General features: G+C 44.9%; 1 protein-coding gene across 1 annotated transcript in view; it reads left to right on the forward strand.

Moving 5' to 3' along the window:
• The first annotated feature begins 19,328 nt into the window (after positions 1 to 19,328).
• LOC311010724 (opsin-5-like) overlaps positions 19,329 to 22,087 on the forward strand; it is a 4,860-nt gene continuing 2,101 nt past the window's right edge. The window contains exons 1-6 of the mRNA XM_084005316.1: positions 19,329 to 19,466; positions 19,740 to 19,945; positions 20,410 to 20,509; positions 21,161 to 21,265; positions 21,342 to 21,565; positions 21,897 to 22,087. The exon at positions 21,897 to 22,087 is cut by the window's right edge and continues 2,101 nt beyond it. Of these exons, the coding sequence (XP_083861442.1) occupies positions 19,337 to 19,466; positions 19,740 to 19,945; positions 20,410 to 20,509; positions 21,161 to 21,265; positions 21,342 to 21,565; positions 21,897 to 22,087 (956 nt within the window). The 5' untranslated portion in view covers positions 19,329 to 19,336. The remainder of the gene's footprint in view (positions 19,467 to 19,739; positions 19,946 to 20,409; positions 20,510 to 21,160; positions 21,266 to 21,341; positions 21,566 to 21,896) is intronic.

Genomic DNA, 22,087 nt, shown 5'->3' on the forward strand with positions numbered 1-22,087 from the left:
CCAGTTTAGTTAGGTTAATTGGCAACAAATGATCTAACTACACAAAAAATCTACAACTTTCCTATTTCCTATACACTTCACTCTTCTACATTCCCTCCTTTTCTCTCTGTCCTCTTTAAATGTTGTCTTGTTCTTCTATTTCCTTCTTTCAGGAGACCATGAATGATTAGCAGCCAGGTTCTGCTTCAGGTCAGACCAAACAGTGTGGGTTTCATGGTTTCCCTATGTTTGGGTTTTCTCCGTGTGCTACGGTTTCCCCAGTTTAGTTAGGTTAATTGGCAACAAATGATCTAATTACAAAAAAAAACCATTCCCTCTTTTCACTCTGTCCTCTTTAAATGTTGTCTTGTTCTTCTATTTCCTTCTTTCAGGAGACCATGAATGATTAGCAGCCAGGTTCTGGTTCAGGTCAGACCAAACAGTGTGGGTTTCATGGTTTCCCTATGTTTGGGTTTTCTCCGTGTGCTACGGTTTCCCCAGTTTAGTTAGGTTAATTGGCAACAAATGATCTAATTACAAAAAAAAAACCATTCCCTCTTTTCACTCTGTCCTCTTTAAATGTTGTCTTGTTCTTCTATGTCCTTCTTTCAGGAGACCATGAATGATTAGCAGCCAGGTTCTGGTTCAGGTCAGACCAAACAGTGTGGGTTACATGGTTTCCCTATGTTTGGGTTTTCTCCGTGTGCTACGGTTTCCCCAGTTTAGTAAGGTTAATTGGCAACAAATGATCTAACTACAAAAAAAAAAATTCCCTCTTTTTCTCTCTGTCCTCTTTAAATGTTGTCTTGTTCTTCTATTTCCTTCTTTCAGGAGACCATGAATGGTTAGCAGCCAGGTTCTGGTTCAGGTCAGACCAAACAGTGTGGGTTTCATGGTTTCCCCATGTTTGGGTTTTCTCCGTGTGCTACGGTTTCCCCAGTTTAGTTAGGTTAATTGGCAACAAATGATCTAACTACACAAAAAATCTACAACTTTCCTATTTCCTATACACTTCACTCTTCTACATTTCCTCCTTTTCTCTCTGTCCCCTTTAAATGTTGTCTTGTTCTTCTATTTCCTTCTTTCAGGAGACCATGAATGATTAGCAGCCAGGTTCTGGTTCAGGTCAGACCAAACAGTGTGGGTTTCATGGTTTCCCCATGTTTGGGTTTTCTCCGTGTGCTACGGTTTCCCCAGTTTAGTTAGGTTAATTGGCAACAAATGATCTAACTACACAAAAAATCTACAACTTTCCTATTTCCTATACACTTCACTCTTCTACATTTCCTCCTTTTCTCTCTGTCCCCTTTAAATGTTGTCTTGTTCTTCTATTTCCTTCTTTCAGGAGACCATGAATGATTAGCAGCCAGGTTCTGGTTCAGGTCAGACCAAACAGTGTGGGTTTCATGGTTTCCCTATGTTTGGGTTTTCTCCGTGTGCTACGGTTTCCCCAGTTTAGTTAGGTTAATTGGCAACAAATGATCTAATTACAAAAAAAACCCATTCCCTCTTTTCACTCTGTCCTCTTTAAATGTTGTCTTGTTCTTCTATTTCCTTCTTTCAGGAGACCATGAATGATTAGCAGCCAGGTTCTGGTTCAGGTCAGACCAAACAGTGTGGGTTTCATGGTTTCCCTATGTTTGGGTTTTCTCCGTGTGCTACGGTTTCCCCAGTTTAGTTAGGTTAATTGGCAACAAATGATCTAATTACAAAAAAAAAACATTCCCTCTTTTCACTCTGTCCTCTTTAAATGTTGTCTTGTTCTTCTATGTCCTTCTTTCAGGAGACCATGAATGATTAGCAGCCAGGTTCTGGTTCAGGTCAGACCAAACAGTGTGGGTTTCATGGTTTCCCTATGTTTGGGTTTTCTCCATGTGCTACGGTTTCCCCAGTTTAGTAAGGTTAATTGGCAACAAATGATCTAACTACACAAAAAATCTACAACTTTCCTATTTCCTATACACTTCACTCTTCTACATTCCCTCCTTTTCTCTCTGTCTTCTTTAAATGTTGTCTTTTTCTTCTATTTCCTTCTTTCAGGAGACCATGAATGGTTAGCAGCCAGGTTCTGGTTCAGGTCAGGGAGACCGGGCAGGAGGGCAACCAAGCAGACGGGGCCGCTCGGGAGGTCAGGGAGGGGGGCGACCAAGTGGACGGGGGCGCGTGGGAGCCCAGGAAGACCAAGCCGGGTGGGCTGCTTGGGAGGTCATGCAGTTACTGCAGAGACTCCGGCGTGGCTGGGACTGCAGATTGCCTAGAGCTGCAGGCTCTACTGATGCAGGAAGAGTTGACCAGCAGACCCCTGGCAGGATGTGTGGAGTAGGTGTCGGATGGTCCTTCGTTGGAACAGGAACAGGCAAGGAGCAGACCCCCGGGGACTGAGGTTGTCCCTTTGTACAACATCTCTGACTTCAAAAGTCATTTCAGACTTCCACAAGGTCAAGTGGAGGTAGGTGTATCTACAGCATTTCACAGCCAAATAATGTTGATTCTCTTCTATCCAACTAGGACCTCATGGTGACACTGGGGCCATTTTACATCAACAGACAGCAAACCAAGTTGTCGGTGTCGCACGGTCTTCTTGCCTGTGTTGGAACCTAACCGTTAGGACTACACAATGCGGCCAGACAATGGGACAAAGGAGATAAAAAACTACAACCACCATTTTAGTGTCACCTCCACCTGGTCACGAGATCTGACGTCACACAGCTGGCGCCCTATTGGCTGGCAACTGCATGGGACTCCAGGGGGTCCCCCGGACCAGCCGTGAGCTATAAATCCCGCAGCCACCAGAAAACTCCCTCTCTCCAAAGTAACTTGCGTTACGCCAGGAGGTGAAGATTACGTCTGCAGCGTTTCCCTTTGTCCTAGGCCGCAGTCTTTCCCCCAAACTCGCTGGACGAGCAACAGACTGTTTTTCCCCTCTTTTTCTCTACTCGTTTTATTTTTCTTTTGTTTATCATTTTGGATCCCGAGGAGACCACCGCGACAGCGCGACTCTCCCGTTCCCCGTGTTATGCACCTGGCCTAGGGGTGCCAGGCTACACAACAAAAAAAGGTGGGAGACAAGTTTTCCAAACAAATTAAGTGTTTATTAAATAAACCAATTTAAGTGTTCAAATCATGATTCAAAATATGGGATGTGGGAGTCAGTAAATCAGTAGTGTAGAGTGTATATGCATGAGTGGATTATGTGTGTGTGTGTGTGTTGTTTCAACAGAAGTGTTGAAAGGTGTGCATGGCTGCGGAGCTGAATAGGAAATGAAAAGAACAGAGAGGGAAGGACTGGGGAAGCAGGCCCTTATAAGGCGTTGGCACCCGGGCCCAGGTGCACGCCAATTGAGGCCAATCAATGATGTCACTGCTCCCCAGTCCTAGAAACAATTAGAAAACAGATGAAATAGGGGACAAAGCAAACAACCAACCAACCATAACCAATAAACATAGAACCTAAGAGTGAACAACAAACTACTATAAGACACAATATACAGGGAACCGTCACACCCGCGGTAAGAAGAAAAACTTTCTTCGTCCCAGCTGCCAGCAGAACGGATAACTCGACCCGTCTTTGTCTGAAATCAGCTGACTAAATCGCCGAGCCGCGAATGTTCCTGCAGAAGGAAGAATAACTAACGGTTTTCTTCAATCAATTGGATCCGGCGCTGAACGAGCGCCCCACGAACTACCGTCCGTTGCCGGCGTCAAGGAACGCCATCGCCGCACGGGACGAAACCCTCACATCGACGCATCTCACATCGACAAAAGTAAGAGGCTATTTGTCTGGGCAGAAGCAGAGATTCGATAGTGTAGGAAATGCTTGTAATTCTTGTTAATGTGTTTTAAGTTCTGATCGCGGATCGCCGAGTCCGTTTGTTCATGTGCTGCTGTATGTGAATGCTGATCGTGTACCCACGCAGCTGGGTTGATTTCTGTAACAGTGTTTTCGACTAACCTCCGCCATATTCGCCAGCTCAGAAAGCCTCTACTATCAGTTAAAAGACCGGTCTCGCGGAATAAACGCCAGTTCATTCACGCGAGCCCGTGTGATAGCGGCACGCTTTCTGTCCCTCCGAATATCGCTCGCGCATCCTCTCTCTCTTTGTTTGTGTCCCGCTAACACACACACACATACACGCCGCACACACGTGTCCTAAGCCAGCTGTTCCCGGCGGACGCTAGGGACATAGCTACATCTGGTGGCTACATACGGCTATCTCTCTCTCTCTCTCTCTCGCTACTCCATCGGATGCCAGTGGCTCCGCCCCTGAACGCTGCGAGGAATAGTTCCATCTGGTGGCCGCCCATAGCCATCTCTCCCTCTCTCTCTCTCTCTCTCTCTCTCTCGACACGCACGCACACGCACGCACACACACGCACACGCACGCACACACATACGCACACACACACTCCACGTGTGTCTCTCCCTATGTTTAAGCTTAGCTTTGTGTGTTAGGTAGTTAGGTAATAAGGCTTTGTTAATTGCAGTGTTATTGATTGTGATCATTATTACTGATTTTAATAAATCTTATTATGTTATAACTAGCGGTCTCTTGTGCTTGTTGTGTATATGTCACTGGATAACAGCAGGTTGTGAAGGCTAGTGCTTGAATTTCACGCCCTTCTTAATTGTTAGATTGTTTTTATGCTTCCATGCCAATGATCACGATGATTGGCATGTGAGTATAAAACCTTCATATTGAGACTGAATACAGGTTTAGGTTATCTTTTCCCTGATCCCAGGGTGGTGCCCCGGTTATTCATGATTATATCATGATAATATATTAAATATAATTATTAATACCGATAATCATATTGATATTGATAGTTAACTGTTGATAACCAAATCTGCTCCTGCTACAACCCCAACATAATTGGTGCCCCGTGTGAGGGCTTCTTAAACCAGCTTTATCCAGAGATTTATGCACAATAACCTGAGAGGTATAGTAATAATAATAATAGCAAATATTATTATTATGAATATGATTGTTTAGGAATCGATTTTCAAGGATCGATTTGTTTGTTCTCCATTACTATTTGCCAAGCAAGTACAGTTGAGGGTTGCATATGCATGTTGTGATTAGCCATTTATTGTTTAACAACAATACTAACAAACACAGGGTTAGGGATACTAAGACACGTTATAACACTGTTATCACTCACCAGAGGTGCTAGAGACACCTCACTACTAGTGCACAGACTGTAGAAGTGTATTAACATTCCCATTGTAAGTCACAGGTCGACGCAGCTCACCTGTGCACCCACATCAGCAAAACAACATACATTCTTTTTCGCTGTTAAAACCAAACAAGTGAAGCCACCGGGTTCTGCCTTTTACTAGAGGTAAAATGAGCAACTACGGCCCGAAAGAACAAGGAGCTGAGGCTCCCCAGGTATCAGTCGACGCAGACCTGCAGGATGCGGTCGCTGGTCTCCTCCACCTGTCCCTTGAGGACAGGGAAAACCTTGAGCACTACGATGTAGTGACATGCAATGATCAACTGCAGGAGCTTGTTGATTATGTTAATGACCCGTCAGGGAAACCACAACGCACAATCACTGACGTGGTGGGTCGAATCTTCCTCCTGTCTCAGCGCAGAGCACAACTGCAGAAAGCTGAGGATGAGGAGTTAATCAATCGACTGGGTCATGCGACCACCTCCCTGCGACAGGAAGTGGCCGAACTGAAGGTGGAGAGGGAGGAAGCCCTCCGCAGGCCATGCAGGGAGGAGGAGAGAGAACTCCAGTGTGAGGAAACTCAGGCTGCCCAGGTAGGTACACCCCCAGACACGGATATGCCTGACCTGTCGGACCTTGAAACCGCGCCCCCCACGGACGCACACCGTCCCATGCGCAGGGAGAGACTTGTACAGTCGGAAGAGCCCGAACGTCGGCGCTACCAGGCGCCACCGTCCACCCACCCACTGGAACGAGAGGCCCCACATCACAAGTGGAGCTACTCCCAGCGGGACGAGTCTCCACGCCAAAGCGTGAGCCATTTCCCAGTGGCTCGGAGCTTGACGGGGGATTCCAGATTCACACGAATGCACCACCGACACTCGTTAGGAGAGTCACGCATGCCTCGGACTCCATCCCCACCTCCAAGGGGGAGGGGTCACTCTGTCCGAGACAATTACCGTGGTGATAACGGGTCGTCAAGTGAATCAGATGGCCCATATCCAGCCGCAAACCATGGCCTGCGCACCCGACAGTTAGAGTCCCTCGCCAGAGACATCGAAGGGTTTGATCCGACTCACAAAGAGATAGACCACTGTCTGCGTGACCTACCCCATGCCTCCTCACGCGAGAAGCTCAAGCTAATCTGGAAGACCACTACCAGACATGTCCACAGTTTCATAGAAACACTCGCACCCAGAAACCGGGACCGATACTCCAGACTTTGTGAAGCACTCAAGGAGGAGTATAGCCGGTACAGGGACCCCGCCTCCGCCACGCTCGGCGCCCTCGCTGTTCTACACAGGAAGCAGGAACCACCCAGGGAGTACTATAGGCGCTTCAGGGCCGCCTATGCTCAGGGCCGTAACTCCCCAGGAGTGGAGGAAGAGCCTGCCTTCAAGGCCCTCTTCCTGCATAACCTACACGAAAGTGTGCGCTACGATGTCACCATGCACTGCAGGACATACCGACTCACCATGCAAGAGGTTCGTAATTTCGCACAGATGTCATGGGAGACCCGGGTGCGACCCGCAAGGTCACCCGGGGAGGACGCCAGAGTCCTGGGGATCCAAACCGCAGAACACACAGGCCTAGTTAGTTAGGTAATAAGGCTTTGTTAATTGCAGTGTTATTGATTGTGATCATTATTACTGATTTTAATAAATCTTATTATGTTGTAACTAGCGGTCTCTTGTGCTTGTTGTGTATATGTCACTGGATAACAGCAGGTTGTGAAGGCTAGTGCTTGAATTTCACGCCCTTCTTAATTGTTAGATTGTTTTTATGCTTCCATGCCAATGATCACGATGATTGGCATGTGAGTATAAAACCTTCATATTGAGACTGAATACAGGTTTAGGTTATCTTTTCCCTGATCCCAGGGTGGTGCCCCGGTTATTCATGATTATATCATGATAATATATTAAATATAATTATTAATACCGATAATCATATTGATATTGATAGTTAACTGTTGATAACCAAATCTGCTCCTGCTACAACCCCAACATAATTGGTGCCCCGTGTGAGGGCTTCTTAAACCAGCTTTATCCAGAGATTTATGCACAATAACCTGAGAGGTATAGTAATAATAATAATAGCAAATATTATTATTATGAATATGATTGTTTAGGAATCGATTTTCAAGGATCGATTTGTTTGTTCCCCATTACTATTTGCCAAGCAAGTACAGTTGAGGGTTGCATATGCATGTTGTGATTAGCCATTTATTGTTTAACAACAATACTAACAAACACAGGGTTAGGGATACTAAGACACGTTATAACACTGTTATCACTCACCAGAGGTGCTAGAGACACCTCACTACTAGTGCACAGACTGTAGAAGTGTATTAACATTCATTCATTTTTATGCTTCCATGCCAATGATCACGATGATTGGCATGTGAGTATAAAACCTTTATATTGAGACTGAATACAGTTTTAGGTTATCTTTTCCCTGATCCCAGGGTGGTGCCCCGGTTATTCATGATTATATCATGATAATATATCATGATAATATATTAAATATAATTATTAATACCTGCAAAATAAATCCTGCACCCCCAACATCACTGCTGTGGCCCGATCCTGCAGATTTGCCCTCTACAATATCCGCAGGATTCGGACCTTCCTCACAAAGGATGCAACGCAGCTCTTGGTCCAAGCACTGGTCATCTCCCGCCTTGACTACTGCAACTCTCTCCTGGCCGGACTCCCGGCCTATGCGATTAAACCATTGCAGCGTATCCAGAACGCTGCAGCACGCCTTATCTTCAATCTACCCAAATTCTCCCACGTGACCCCCCTCCTCCGTGACCTCCACTGGCTCCCTGTTGCAGCACGCATCCAATTCAAGACGATGACACTGGCCTTCAGGGCCATCAATGGAACGGCACCTGCCTACCTTCAAACACTGGTCAAACCTCATGCCCCGAAGCGAGCACTCTGCTCCTCTACTTCAGCTGGCCGGCTGGTACCACCATCACTGAAATCAAACAAATGTCGCTCAGCAAAGTCCAGACTCTTCTCTGTTCTGGCGCCTCAGTGGTGGAACGAACTCCCGACCAATGCCAGGACAGCAGAGTCATTTGCCATCTTCCGAAAAAGGCTCAATACTCACCTGTTCAGACTTCACCTCGACTCTACATAGCATGACCCACTAACACCCTCCCTCGACACCCCCCCCCCCCCCCCCCCCGCAAAAAAAATAAAAAGCCTTACCTATAGCACTCAGATCGTAGCACTGTTGCTCTTGAAGTACTACTTTACTCAGATGAGGACCTAACACTTGTTCTATTTTTAGCTCTTACTGCATCGGCAATGATACGTCGTGGTTTCTTTGTTTCCTTCTTTTGACAAATGTACTTATTGTAAGTCGCTTTGGACAAAAGCGTCTGCTAAATGACCTAAATGTAAATGTAAATGTAAATGTAATACCGATAATCATATTGATATTGATAGTTAACTGTTGATAACCAAATCTGCTCCTGCTACAACCCCAACACCTGTCTGTGGACACTGGCTAACCAGGAGTCCTACAGGGGTGTGGCAGACAGATTCAACATCTCAGAATCAACTGTGTCAACCCATCTCCATTATTTTTGTTCCCTGGTCAACACACAGTCTATTTTGTGGCCTACAGGGGAAGCACTTTATATTTTTGTGAGCTGGTGTGCAATATGCCACAGGGTGATGAGAGGCACTTCAGGTCAAATAGGTGGAAGGTAACCTTTGATTAGGCATTACCTATTGATTGAAGTGCCTCTACATCATCAAGACTTCTGCTGTGCCTCCACGTGGCAGTTCATGGTAACTGGGTACAAGAACCCAGGCAAAATCAGCAGGGGATCGATGATCAGTGTTCTTGTTACGCCCCTGTAAAGGGGAATAATAAATGAAAAACACAGACACGATGTTGCTTCAGTCACGTCAAGTGTTGTAATGTACTTTTACAAAAATACACAATTTTTATCAACATCACATTGCTATTAAAGCAGCAACTGTTATCTCAAAATATTGCTCAATTAGAAAAATAAAGCATTGTACTAGAAACATAAAATATCTTTACAATGGTGTAAATCAGAATTGACAAACTGTACTTTCAAATGGACAGTAAACTGTATAGTAATATAAACTCTGTTTTGTATCTGCTTCTGTTCAAATATAAATGAAAGTGTATCACATCTCGCATGTGTAGTATTCATAACCAAACTTATATCTTGCAAAATGGAAGCTATTAACATCACTCTTTTACTCATACAAATAAAATAATAACAGTGCAACACGTTTATCATGAAATATTCTCATTAAATGTCAAATATTGCACACAAACGGCACAAATACACCTCTGAAACAATGTCGTCTCTGCCGCACGACGCAGCTAGCATGAAAACTACGGTGAGTTTAGCATAGAGTTTAGCATTCACGTAAACAAAACTTAATGGCTCTCAAAGTTACTGTAAACTCCATTATTTTACTTCCTACTTTATCTTTCATGGCACAGAAAACATACAAACACGTTACAACTGATTGTGTTCACTTTTCTTACCTGTAAAGGGGAATAATAAATGAAAAACACAGACACGATGTTGCTTCAGTCACGTCAAGTGTTGTAATGGACGTGTGAAAACACCGTCTTCCCCTCTACCGTCTTAGCTCAGACACAAGCAATCAAAACCCGAACACCAGAGGTGATTTGAGGATTAGCTTTCAAGAAATAACTTATAAGAAGAAACACTTTAGAAACAATATGAAACATTAATCAGAGAGCTTTTCTAAAATAGAATAAGGAATTAGTTACGTTTTAAACATAGATATCCCTTTTAGCTTATCACTCTGCTTGTTTGACTAGAAGACCAGAGTAGCAGATAACAGATCACTCGATCAGCAGATCACAATGAATTTCACCTTAATCCACTTTTTTAAACCTTTATCATTACTTATGATGTTATGTTTTTAACCATGTACTTTCATGAATTAAAGCATTCTTTTTCTTACTGTTTTTAGCAAAACCACATAAGTTTTAAAACCTTAGCATTTTTTAACAGCACTTTTAAACACTTTTTTTTTAACCATTACACACTCCCCCTCAATAAAAATGTCGTCCTCGACATGAAACGATTAAGGCAGGTGCATAGCATACAATCAAGGTATTCTAACAGTTCTTATAGGCACTTGGCCTACCCAAAGTCCTCAAGTGTGTAATGTATGGCAGATCAAGCTGCTTCAACAGTCCATTATGAGTGTGTTCGTGTGTATTGTCACTCTGCTTTCACAAAAGTCCATGAGCGTATAGGATGTGTATGTATGGTGACACTCCGCTTTCTCAAAAGTCCATGAGTGTGTGGGATGTGTATGTGTGTTGACACTCTGCTTTCTCAAAAGTCCATGAGAGTGTGTGTGTATGTGTGCAAGGCAGTCCATAAAATGTCTGTGGTTACCCGTGCAGGTGCACAGGCTGGTATGTGGGGTACTGGACAGAATCTGGCCACATGGTCCCTGGTTGATGGATTCTGTAGTGTTGCATAGGGTTAAACCTATACATGGATCTGGCCGGAGGTCCCATACTGTAGCAAACTGGATTACCAAACTCATTATAGGTGAATAGCTTTGGTGGTCGCCGTTCTCTCCTTGGCCGCTCTTGTATTTGTTCATTTTCACTGTGATTGTCACGTGGTGGGGGTGACAGAGGTGGCGGTACAGGGTTGTCTCCAAGAATTTCCGGTTCCTCTGGAGCCTCATCCCTGTCCAGCAACTCAATCCCACCTGGATCCTCCCTCAGCTGTATCAGTCTTTCCTGTTGCTCTCCTTGCTTGTGACGTGCTCCTGTCGGTTCAGAGTCTGCTTCCTGGCCAATATATTCCTGTTCATCACATGCCTGTGGATGTGCATCCTGGGGAGGCTGTTGAGGTAGGTAATAGAGCCAATCATCCTCTGAGTCCTCATCACTGTCATCTTCTTGCTGAGTATTGGTTTTCCCTTCATTTGTCTGTTTTAAGTTTTTCCTCTGTGATCTGGCGACTTTTAGGGGAACTTCCAAAGGCAGATGGTCACACGGAAGCAAGAGATTGCGATGTAATATCCTGCTATCTCTTCCCTTTCCTTGTTCCGGTACAACTTCGTAAACTGGAGCATCCTTGTTTACTCGTCGAACGACCTTGTGGATAGTTTCTTCCCAATGGCTGCGTAGCTTGCCAGTACCTCCTCTTGGGGTCAAGTTTCTAACCAGAACGCGGTCTCCTGGTTCCAATTCTGAACTCCTTACTTTGCGATCATGGTTTCTTTTGCCTCGTTCAGCTGACTTTCTTGCACTGTTCTTTGTTATTTCATAGGCTTCCTGCATCCCTTCACGCCACTTTCGCATGTACTCTCTGTGATCAGGCGTACCTGTTTCTGGTGTCAGGCGGAAGAGTATGTCGACAGGCAGTCTTGGGGTCCTCCCAAAAAGGAGATAAAAGGGAGAAAAGCCTGTGACTTCACATCTTGTACAGTTGTATGCAAAAATCAACTTGTTCAATGAGTCCTTCCAGTTCGATTTCTCCTTCTCTGTTAGTGTTCTTAGCATCTGTATGAGTGTTCGGTTGAAACGTTCTACTTGGCCGTTTCCTTCAGGGTGGTATGGCGTTGTTCGCGAGCCGAGCACTCCCGAGGTCTGCTTCAGTTGTGCGATGAGCTGATTTTGAAATTCACCTCCCTGATCATGATGGATGCGTTGAGGGAAGCCAAATTTTAATGCATAATCATTGAAAAGTCTGTCTGCTACAGTTTTTGCCGACTTAGAAGTGGTAGCGTAAGCTTGGGCAAATCTGGAGAAATGGTCAATGATAACCAATACATATTCATACCCGCCTGCACACTTGTCAAGATGCAAAAAATCAATGGAGACTAATTCAAAGGGCTGGGTTGTGACAATATTGGTTAGGGGTGCTCTAATCTCTCGGCTGGGCTTCTTTTGTTTCAAACATGAGCAGCTTCGAGCCACATAATGTTCAATGTCCTGTTGCATATGAGGCCAAAAGAAGCGCTCTCTTACCAATGAGGTGGTGCGGTCAACACCTTGGTGCCCCATATCATCATGTAATTCTTTCAAAACAGTTGTCTTGTACTTTTCTGGCAGAACAAGCTGTGTTCGCGTGGCTGTTTTTCGACGCAGGATGCCATCATCATCTAAGGTGAGTTTTTCCCATTCGCGTATCAGTCTTTTACTTTGTGCACTGAATGATTTTAACTGTTTGTTATCAGGTCTTTCATTTAACTGACGACACTCGATCACTGGGCCGATATTTTTATCTTCCTTCTGAGCTTGACAAATCTCTGCAGGCAAGAGAGGCTGATGTTTTGACTTTGTGATGTCTTTGCACTGAGCAGACAGAGCCATGGACCACACTGTATTAGGACTTGGATCCTCAACTGACTGTACTACTGCTTGTACTGAACGAGATGACAATTCCTCAGTGCAGTCCTTCAACATGGTGTCGATGTCTACTGGCATCCTCGAAAGACTGTCGGCATCAACATTTTCCTTTCCTGGCCGGTATCTTATGGTGAGGTGAAAATCCGCTAATTCAGCAACCCACCGGCATCCAGTTGCATTTAGCTTTGCTGTGGACAAAACATAAGTAAGCGGATTATTGTCCGTGTACACAGTGCATGATGAGCCGATCAAATAGTCCCTGAATTTTTCACACACGGCCCATTTAAGAGCCAGGAACTCCAATTTTCCGGAATGTAGGTGGTAGTTCTTCTCTGATGCAGTGAGGGTCCGGGACGCGTATGCTATTACTCGCATTTTTCCTTCCTGTTGTTGATATAAGACGGCTCCCAGGCCTAGGTTGGACGCGTCCGTGTGTAAAACAAAAGGTTTGCTGAAGTCGGGAAAGGCAAGTATTGGCGGCTCCACCAGATGATCCAAAAGTTCCTCAAGCAAGTATTGATGTTTTTCTGTCCATACAATGGGCTGGTTAGAGGACGCTCCATTTTGTCTCTTTTTCATCTGTCTCGTTCTTGTCCCATGTTTGTCACTCTTTTGCACATCAGTAGGAGCTCTCAAGAGGTCGTACAGAGGGGCAGCTATCTGAGAAAAATTACGAATGTACTGGCGATAATAACTGAGGAGACCCATGATAGCTCTTAATTCTCCCACAGTAGTTGGTCGCTTATCTTTTAGGGCTCTAACAGCTATGGTGTCAGCGGGGTCAATTTTACTGCCCTCTGATGAAACGACCCGCCCAAGATAGCGAACCTCTCGACGAAACATCTCACATTTGGCCGGCTTCAACTTTATGCCATACTCTCTCAATCGGCGCAGCACAGTTCTGACATTTTCAACATGACTTTCAAACGACTGACTAAACACAAGAATATCGTCAAGATATGGGATACAAATCTGATCTCGAATTCCCTCCAGACACTCTTCCATGCATCGCTGGAAGGCAGCCGGCGCGTTCATCAAGCCAAAGGGGATTCGGATCCATTCATACAAACCCCAGGGGGTTACGAAAGCAGTGAGGGGGCGACTCTTTTCTGCCATGAACCCCTGATGGTAGGCTTTCCCCTGGTCTAAGAGCGAAAACCATGAGTGACCCCCCAGGCCGTCCATAATGTCCTGCACTCGGGGAATGGGCTGACGGTCTGGTACGGTTTTGTGGTTTAACTCACGGTAATCTATACACAGGCGTAAGCTTCCATCCTTTTTACGAACGCACACAACTGGAGATGCATAAGGTGAGTTTGATTTGCGCACCCAACCTTGTGTGATGAGGTCATGCAAGTAGCTCTTCACCTCTTGATAAAGTGGTTTTGGCACGGAGATGTAAGTTTTGGCCACAGGCTCAGTGTCTTTCAGTGAGATGGAGAGCCGCAGATTCTCAATGCAACCAATGTCGTCATCAGAAGTAGAGAAAGAGCCTGACTCTTCTCTTAACATTTGTTGAACTATTTCTTTTTCAGATGGGCCGAGATGGTTCACGTCGACTGGGGGATCCCATTCACCAGAAGAGGTTTGTTCATTTCTTACTCTCACATTACTCACGGTGACTGGAGGAGAGGTGCAGGATCGTTCGAAGATTGTCGGTGGATAAACTGCTTGAACTTGCTGCGCTGTCCCAATAACAGTTCTGCCAGTGAGCACAACGTCATGGTCTGTTGGGTTTTGTACATCAACAATTATGAATGGTTTTGCCCCTTTTCCCAGTGTCACAATAGTATCAGTGAACTCAAGGCCCTCTGGCCACTGTGGGTCAACACTAGGCTCAAACATCAGTGTTGTCTCAACTTGTGAAGGTGCTGTCAGAACACGGCAATCTACTTTTACAGATGTGTGTTTGGGGACATGTACTCGCTCTCTGGTCGTCTTGACAACATATTCATGTGATCGCTGTTCAGCAGTAACTTGCTCTACAAAAACTTTAGCCTGATCCATCTCAAAGCCAGGAAAAGCTGCTTGGACAGTTTTAATTAGCTGCTGTCTATCAGTGGCGTTACTCTGCTGTAGCTCAGTATCAACAATCAGTCCAATAACATTTGAGCCAATAATAGGTCGTGCAAGACTGTTACCTTTAATCACCAGGGTGGGAACGACAACCTCTGTTGTGGAGACTCCATCTGCAGCTAATCTAAACGTCACCTCTATCCATCCGACGTATGGCATGTCTTCACCATTAGCAGCAACAAGGTTTAAAGTGTCATTAGCATCAATGATCTCAGAAATGTCTCTCAATGTTACATGTGATAAATGTTCTGTTTTCCAGTGTTCACTCACTACAGTCACTTGAGCCGGAGTCCCACAAAGCTCTAACCTGCTGGTCTTGGATATGGCAGTCAATAAGGTATTTATTTCCAACTAAAGGAGCAACTTTGATGTGTTTTCTCTTTCGTGTTGTGGCTCGGACTATTTTACATGAGGTTGTTAAACATTGATTTCTGTGGACCATCCAGTGTTCATGTTGACATGCTTTGGAACAGTATAACACACCTTTACATGATGCACATTGTCTCAGCATCACATTCCTTCCATGTGCACCACAGTGTACACAAAGTTGGGGCGCTGTTGATGAAGTGGTCACTCCCTGCCCCGCTGGGGTAACCCTGGCCCGTTTAAAGCGCTCCCTCTGAATTGACCTGATCTGTCCACCCTGCAACCGACTGCGAAATGTTCATTACTGCCGCATCTGAAGCAGTGACTACAGTCTTCTACATTTTCCTGCTCGCAAGCATAACATCTCCTTCTACGGCGTGGTGCAGGTGTGGGGAAAGGGCGTTGGTTGGCGAACCTTTGGTGGGGCTGAAGATAGCCATGTTGTGTTGCAGGGGCAGGAGCAGCCCAGTGTCTCTGCGGCGGGCCGTGGTGGACTGGTGCTAGCTGGTGAGGAGTGCAGTCTGGTGGTAATACTGGGTCTGGTTGCTGCCTTGGTGGGTAAGAGGGCTGCTGCATCGACTCTTTGATGGAAGCAACTTCAGCTTTAAGGTCCTTTAAGAGAGACATGTTAGCTTTCATTTCTTGCAGTTCTGAGAGAATATCAATTTGATTCTTACTGTGACCCGCCTGACTCGTTTTCTCCTTCTTTTCAGCAGGGGTGTGGTCAGACTGAGCAGAGTGGACGGCTACAGGTCGCTGTGGTGTTGTCATTTTCCTCTTTTCTTGCCTCTCACTTTCATAAGCACATGCTGTGTTCAGTTTTTCAAACAGGAGTTCATCAGAAACACCAGCTCTTTCCAGGTATGGCTGTAGATCTCGTTTGATATTATCATTCTGCAAGCCAGTCATCACTGAGTGAAGAAACATGTTCTGTACTAGCACTGGATCATATCTTAGGCCTGACTCTGACTCTTGTGAGGCAAACAGAATCTTCTGCCTTAGATCTAGAGCACGGATGAGGAAGTTCTGAGGCGTCTCTTTTGTGCCCTGAACTTCTGATGACAGCTGTTTATATAATTCTGTTGCGCTCTTTTCTTGGTAATGACAACGAAGAATCCTCCTAAGTGTTGGTAGTTTGAGGTCACTTTTCCCCTCTAAGTAACTGCGTAACTGCATCCCTGGAACAATGGCTCTTATGACGGCATCAACAATCTCAGTCTCAGGAAAGACCTTTAGGAGGCCATGCTCAATCTGCCGTGCTAAGCTGGAAAATGTGAGGCGATCTTTTTGTCCTGGTTCTCCGATCTGTCCCGATATTTTAAACTCTTTGTGCCAGGGGGGAGGGGCCTGACCTGGACCTGTACCTGAGACTGGCGTCGTGTGGATGACTGTGGTGACCTGAGCCTTGTGTTCACTTCCGCTATAAGCACTCCCTGTAAAAGGCAGTGGCTCTAACGGAGGCAGTCTGCTTTCTTGTGGTATAGTGACCCCTGTGTTGTCTTGTCCATTTTTATCTTCATTTGATTGTGCTTGAAGCTTAGTGAAGTGCTCAGTCATAGCTACCTCAGCATGGAGCTCAGTTACCTTGTCGTTTAAGAATAGGAGCTCTGACATTCCCATATCCTCGAGTTCTTGTAACTCCTCTCTCTGCAGGTGATTACTTATCATTGTTACTAATGATGCTCTGTTCTTTCCTGCCACATGCTCAAACTTTTCTCCAGCAATAGTGAGGAAGTCACATATTTTCTTTAGATTGTCTGCTGGCAGTGTACACAAATGTTCAAGTATTTCCATCTGTAGTGTCTCTATCTCAATTGACTCCATTGTCCTTGTGGCAACAACTCAGTGCTCTGTAGCAGTAGTAATTTGTGTGCTAAACCTCAGCAACAGCGCTCCTGGTACTTTAAGTTCACCTCAGATTGCTTGTGCTCTTTGTTGTAGACGTTCAAACCACCACCGTATAAGCCACTTGATGCTGCCGGCCTGGGTAAGTTGAAGGGGACTGAATGAGAGCTGGAGACGTCCGTTGCTGGCAGAAGTCGAACCTCGTCTCACCCAATCCCAGCGGTGCCTCCAGAAATGTTACGCCCCTGTAAAGGGGAATAATAAATGAAAAACACAGACACGATGTTGCTTCAGTCACGTCAAGTGTTGTAATGTACTTTTACAAAAATACACAATTTTTATCAACATCACATTGCTATTAAACCAGCAACTGTTATAACAACTGTTATCTCAAAATATTGCTCAATTAGAAAAATAAAGCATTGTACTAGAAACATAAAATATCTTTACAATGGTGTAAATCAGAATTGACAAACTGTACTTTCAAATGGACAGTAAACTGTATAGTAATATAAACTCTGTTTTGTATCTGCTTCTGTTCAAATATAAATGAAAGTGTATCACATCTCGCATGTGTAGTATTCATAACCAAACTTATATCTTGCAAAAAGGAAGCTATTAACATCACTCTTTTACTCATACAAATAAAATAATAACAGTGCAACACGTTTATCATGAAATATTCTCATTAAATGTCAAATATTGCACACAAACGGCACAAATACACCTCTGAAACAATGTCGTCTCTGCCGCACGACGCAGCTAGCATGAAAACTACGGTGAGTTTAGCATAGAGTTTAGCATTCACGTAAACAAAACTTAATGGCTCTCAAAGTTACTGTAAACTCCATTATTTTACTTCCTACTTTATCTTTCATGGCACAGAAAACATACAAACACGTTACAACTGATTGTGTTCACTTTTCTTACCTGTAAAGGGGAATAATAAATGAAAAACACAGACACGATGTTGCTTCAGTCACGTCAAGTGTTGTAATGGACGTGTGAAAACACCGTCTTCCCCTCTACCGTCTTAGCTCAGACACAAGCAATCAAAACCCGAACACCAGAGGTGATTTGAGGATTAGCTTTCAAGAAATAACTTATAAGAAGAAACACTTTAGAAACAATATGAAACATTAATCAGAGAGCTTTTCTAAAATAGAATAAGGAATTAGTTACGTTTTAAACATAGATATCCCTTTTAGCTTATCACTCTGCTTGTTTGACTAGAAGACCAGAGTAGCAGATAACAGATCACTCGATCAGCAGATCACAATGAATTTCACCTTAATCCACTTTTTTAAACCTTTATCATTACTTATGATGTTATGTTTTTAACCATGTACTTTCATGAATTAAAGCATTCTTTTTCTTACTGTTTTTAGCAAAACCACATAAGTTTTAAAACCTTAGCATTTTTTAACAGCACTTTTAAACACTTTTTTTTTAACCATTACATTCTCAGGGGCAGTCACAGCACCATTGCACATTTTAACATGCAGCCTACCACTGCTAATGTAGCGTTTCAGTTTGAGGAGATCAAAAACACACAAATACACAAAGGTATTTTTGAACATTTATTTGTGACTCCATCAAAGCAATCACATTTTGTTGCTGTTGGGAAATATTTTTCAGTTGGGTTAATATTTGACCCATGCATGTGACCATTTTCTTTTCAAATCGCTCTCTTCTCTTTGCCTTCATTCTCCCCGACCGTGCCAACTCCGGCCTTACCAGGGATTCCACACAGTTGTCCTGCGCTCATAATGCAACAGGTAAGTGTCGTGCAAATCTTTGCTGCTGCTGCCACCCTTTTTTTTGCTAGTGGATTTTCCGACCGATGAAGTGGCAGTTGAGGGACCAGGCTGCAGCTCGTCAATGCTGCATGATCCCACAGGTGCAATATTTTGCCTGGGGAAGAGTGGAGTTGAAAGTAACGTCCCAGGTGGTGCACTCCCCACCCCGGAACGGACAAAACATATATAGAAAAAGTAGACTCATGTATGTGCAAAATTATACATACTGTATGTATATATGAATAACTAGATAGAAAAAGAAATGTGAAAATGATTGAATGAATATGTATATATAGATAAGTGTGTGTGTGTGTGTGTGTGTGTGTGTGTGTGTGTGTGTGTGTGTGTGTGTGTGTGTGTGTGTTTTAAGTACCTGCAGCTGTCAGAGTAGTAGATGACCAAAGTAGTATAACATGGAAATACTGCAGTGAAGTATGTGTATTTGTACAATAAAGTTTTTATGGCGTCATCGATCAATCAGCTAATCACAGACCTGCTGTTTCCACCGCTCTGAGACCGGACCTCAGACCTGGTCCCTTGTGGTGCTCTGGTGTGGTGCCAGCCCGCCCACTGCTGAGCTCTGAGCTGCACCAGGATCAGGTGCCTATATTTACCTGAGATTATCAGCAGAGAGACTTCCTGTTGTCCCTCAGTGAGCTCCTCAGTCTCACAGCAGCAGCAACATGTCCCTCAGCTCTGCAGCCGGAGGCCCCCCACCCTGGAGGAACAGCAGCCTGATGCTGGGAGGGGGGCGGGACCCCCCTCTGTCTGACCAGGGAGAGACCATCATCGGAGTCTACCTTCTGCTGCTGGGTGGGTACACACACACACACACACACACACACACACAAACTCGGGTTTAAATATATGCAGATGTATTGATCATTTGGATTTTCCTCAACTGCAAATTATTTTTTAAACATGTTGAGACAAAGTGTGTTTTACTGATTGAGTGTTAAAGTACACTGAGCTCTCTCTCTCTCTCTCTCTCTCTCTCTCTCTCTCTCTCTGTGTGTGTGTGTGTGTGTGTGTGTGTGTGTGTGTGTGAAATGTGTACCTGAGAGTCTGTCTCTGTGGTGCGTTCAGGTTGGTTGTCCTGGTTTGGAAACAGCATCGTCCTCTTCGTCCTGTACAGACAGAGAGCCACGCTGCAGCCCACCGACTACCTGACCTTTAACCTGGCCGTCTCAGACGCCAGCATCTCTGTGTTTGGATACTCCAGAGGCATAATCGAGATCTTCAGCGTCTTCCAGGACAGTGACTACCTCATCTCCTCCATCTGGACCTGCCAGGTAATAAAGACCTGCGATACACCTGAGACATATACGGTAGATAAACTGTAACCTGTCCACACCTGTGACATGTCCACACGTGTAACCTGTCCACACCTGTCACCTGTCCACACCTGTGACATGTCCACACCTGTAACCCGTCCACGGTTCTAACCTGTCCACACCTGTCACCTGTCCACACCTGTGACATGTCCACACCTGTAACCTGTCCACACCTGTCACCTGTCCACACCTGTGACATGTCCACACCTGTAACCTGTCCACACCTGTAACCTGTCCACACCTGTGACATGTCCACACCTGTAACCTGTCCACACCTGTAACCTGTCCACACCTGTAACCTGTCCACGGCTGTAACCTGTCCACACCTGTGACTTATCCACACCTGTAACCTGTCCACACCTTTAACCTGTCCACACCTGTGACCTGTCCACACCTGTGACCCACCCTGTGGTCTCCTCCAGGTGGACGGTTTCTTCACGCTGGTGTTTGGTCTGAGCAGCATCAACACACTGACAGTGATCAGCATCACTCGCTACATCAAAGGCTGTCACCCCAACAGAGGTCAGAGTCCTCCAGAGACCTTTAGATTTACCGCGTGGAGGCTGCAGGTCTTGAATGATCAGATCTTTATATGGATGCTGGTGAGCTCGTGTTTGGCAGGTTCAGGTTCAAGGTTTAAGGCTGTCCAACTGTGTAGAGAGTTTCTGATGTCCGATTCCTGGTTTGGTACATTTCATGATCTTTATCCATTTTTCCATTAAAGCAAATCAAGCAGAGCCAAGCTGAGGAGCCATAAACCAAGCTCTGTAATATTTGACATTTTATACATGCATTTATGTGTCCCCTTACATTTCCTGTTTCTATTGTCTCAATGTTATGTCCTGACTCACCTGAGACATATACTGAGACATACATGAGATAAAAAATAATACTAATCTGAGACATAATGTCATACTGGTGGAGACTAAACAGTTTGTTAAATGCATTTTATTGAATGAATTAAGTGCTCAGATTAAGCAACCAGATACACTGTAGTTTAGATCGCAAACGCATGAGTTTGGACTGTTCCCTGAACAGCAGGAAGACGTCTCCCACTGTCCTCACTAGAGGACGCTGTCCTGTAGCTCTGTGGCATTTAACCCAGAAGACATGAGAAGTGATCAATCCTGAAGTGCTAAATCCTGAAGGGATCAATCATGTGTTGTGTTTCAGCTTGTCACATCAATAGGACCAGCGTGTCCCTCAGTCTGCTGCTCATCTGGATCACAGCTGGATTCTGGTCCGGAGCGCCGCTGCTTGGCTGGGGGAGCTACAAAGGCAGGAAACTAACAAAATAAGATCGTTTTACACTTTGCTGTTACTGACCTGTTGACCTCTAACCCCCCCCCTGCAGATCGCGGGTATGGAACCTGTGAGATCGACTGGGCCAAAGCTAACTACTCCACTGCCTACAGGTCCTACATCATCTCCATCTTCCTCTTCTGCTTCTTCGTGCCGGTGCTCATCATGTTCTTCTGCTACGTTTCCATCATCAACACAGTGAAGAGAGGCAACGCTCTGTCAGCTGATGGAGACCTGACCGACCGCCAGAGGAGGATTGAAAGAGACGTCACCATAGTGAGTCTGTCCTCACCATCAGTTTATCATACCTCATTAGGTTCAATGTTGTTTTCAAGGTTGATTAAAAGTTTCTGACCTACATTCAACGATTCACCAAATGCTAGTGCTTATAGGCCTCAGTGTTGAACTGTCACATGATCAGATGGATTTGTAGCAGCTCAGATTACAAGAGTGAGAGAAAGCAGAATCAATTAGACAGTTACCATCATTATAAGTTAACAAGGCTGAATCAGTGACGAAAGCTAAGCTCAAGTTAATGAAAATCCCATAGGAGTAATAGAGCAGATCAAGAGATAGGTACTCAAATCTTCTTATTGGTCTCCTCCAGGTTTCCACAGTGATCTGTATGGCCTTTATCCTGGCATGGTCTCCCTACGCAGTGGTTTCCATGTGGTCTGCCTGGGGCTTCCATGTGCCCAACCTCACCAGCATCTTCACCCGTCTCTTCGCCAAGTCTGCCAGCTTCTACAACCCCCTCATCTACTTCGGACTCAGCTCCAAGTTCCGCAAAGACGTGGC

The sequence above is a fragment of the Eutrigla gurnardus genome (assembly GCF_963514095.1).
Source record: "Eutrigla gurnardus genome assembly, chromosome: 3".
Lineage (NCBI taxonomy): Eukaryota > Metazoa > Chordata > Actinopteri > Perciformes > Triglidae > Eutrigla > Eutrigla gurnardus.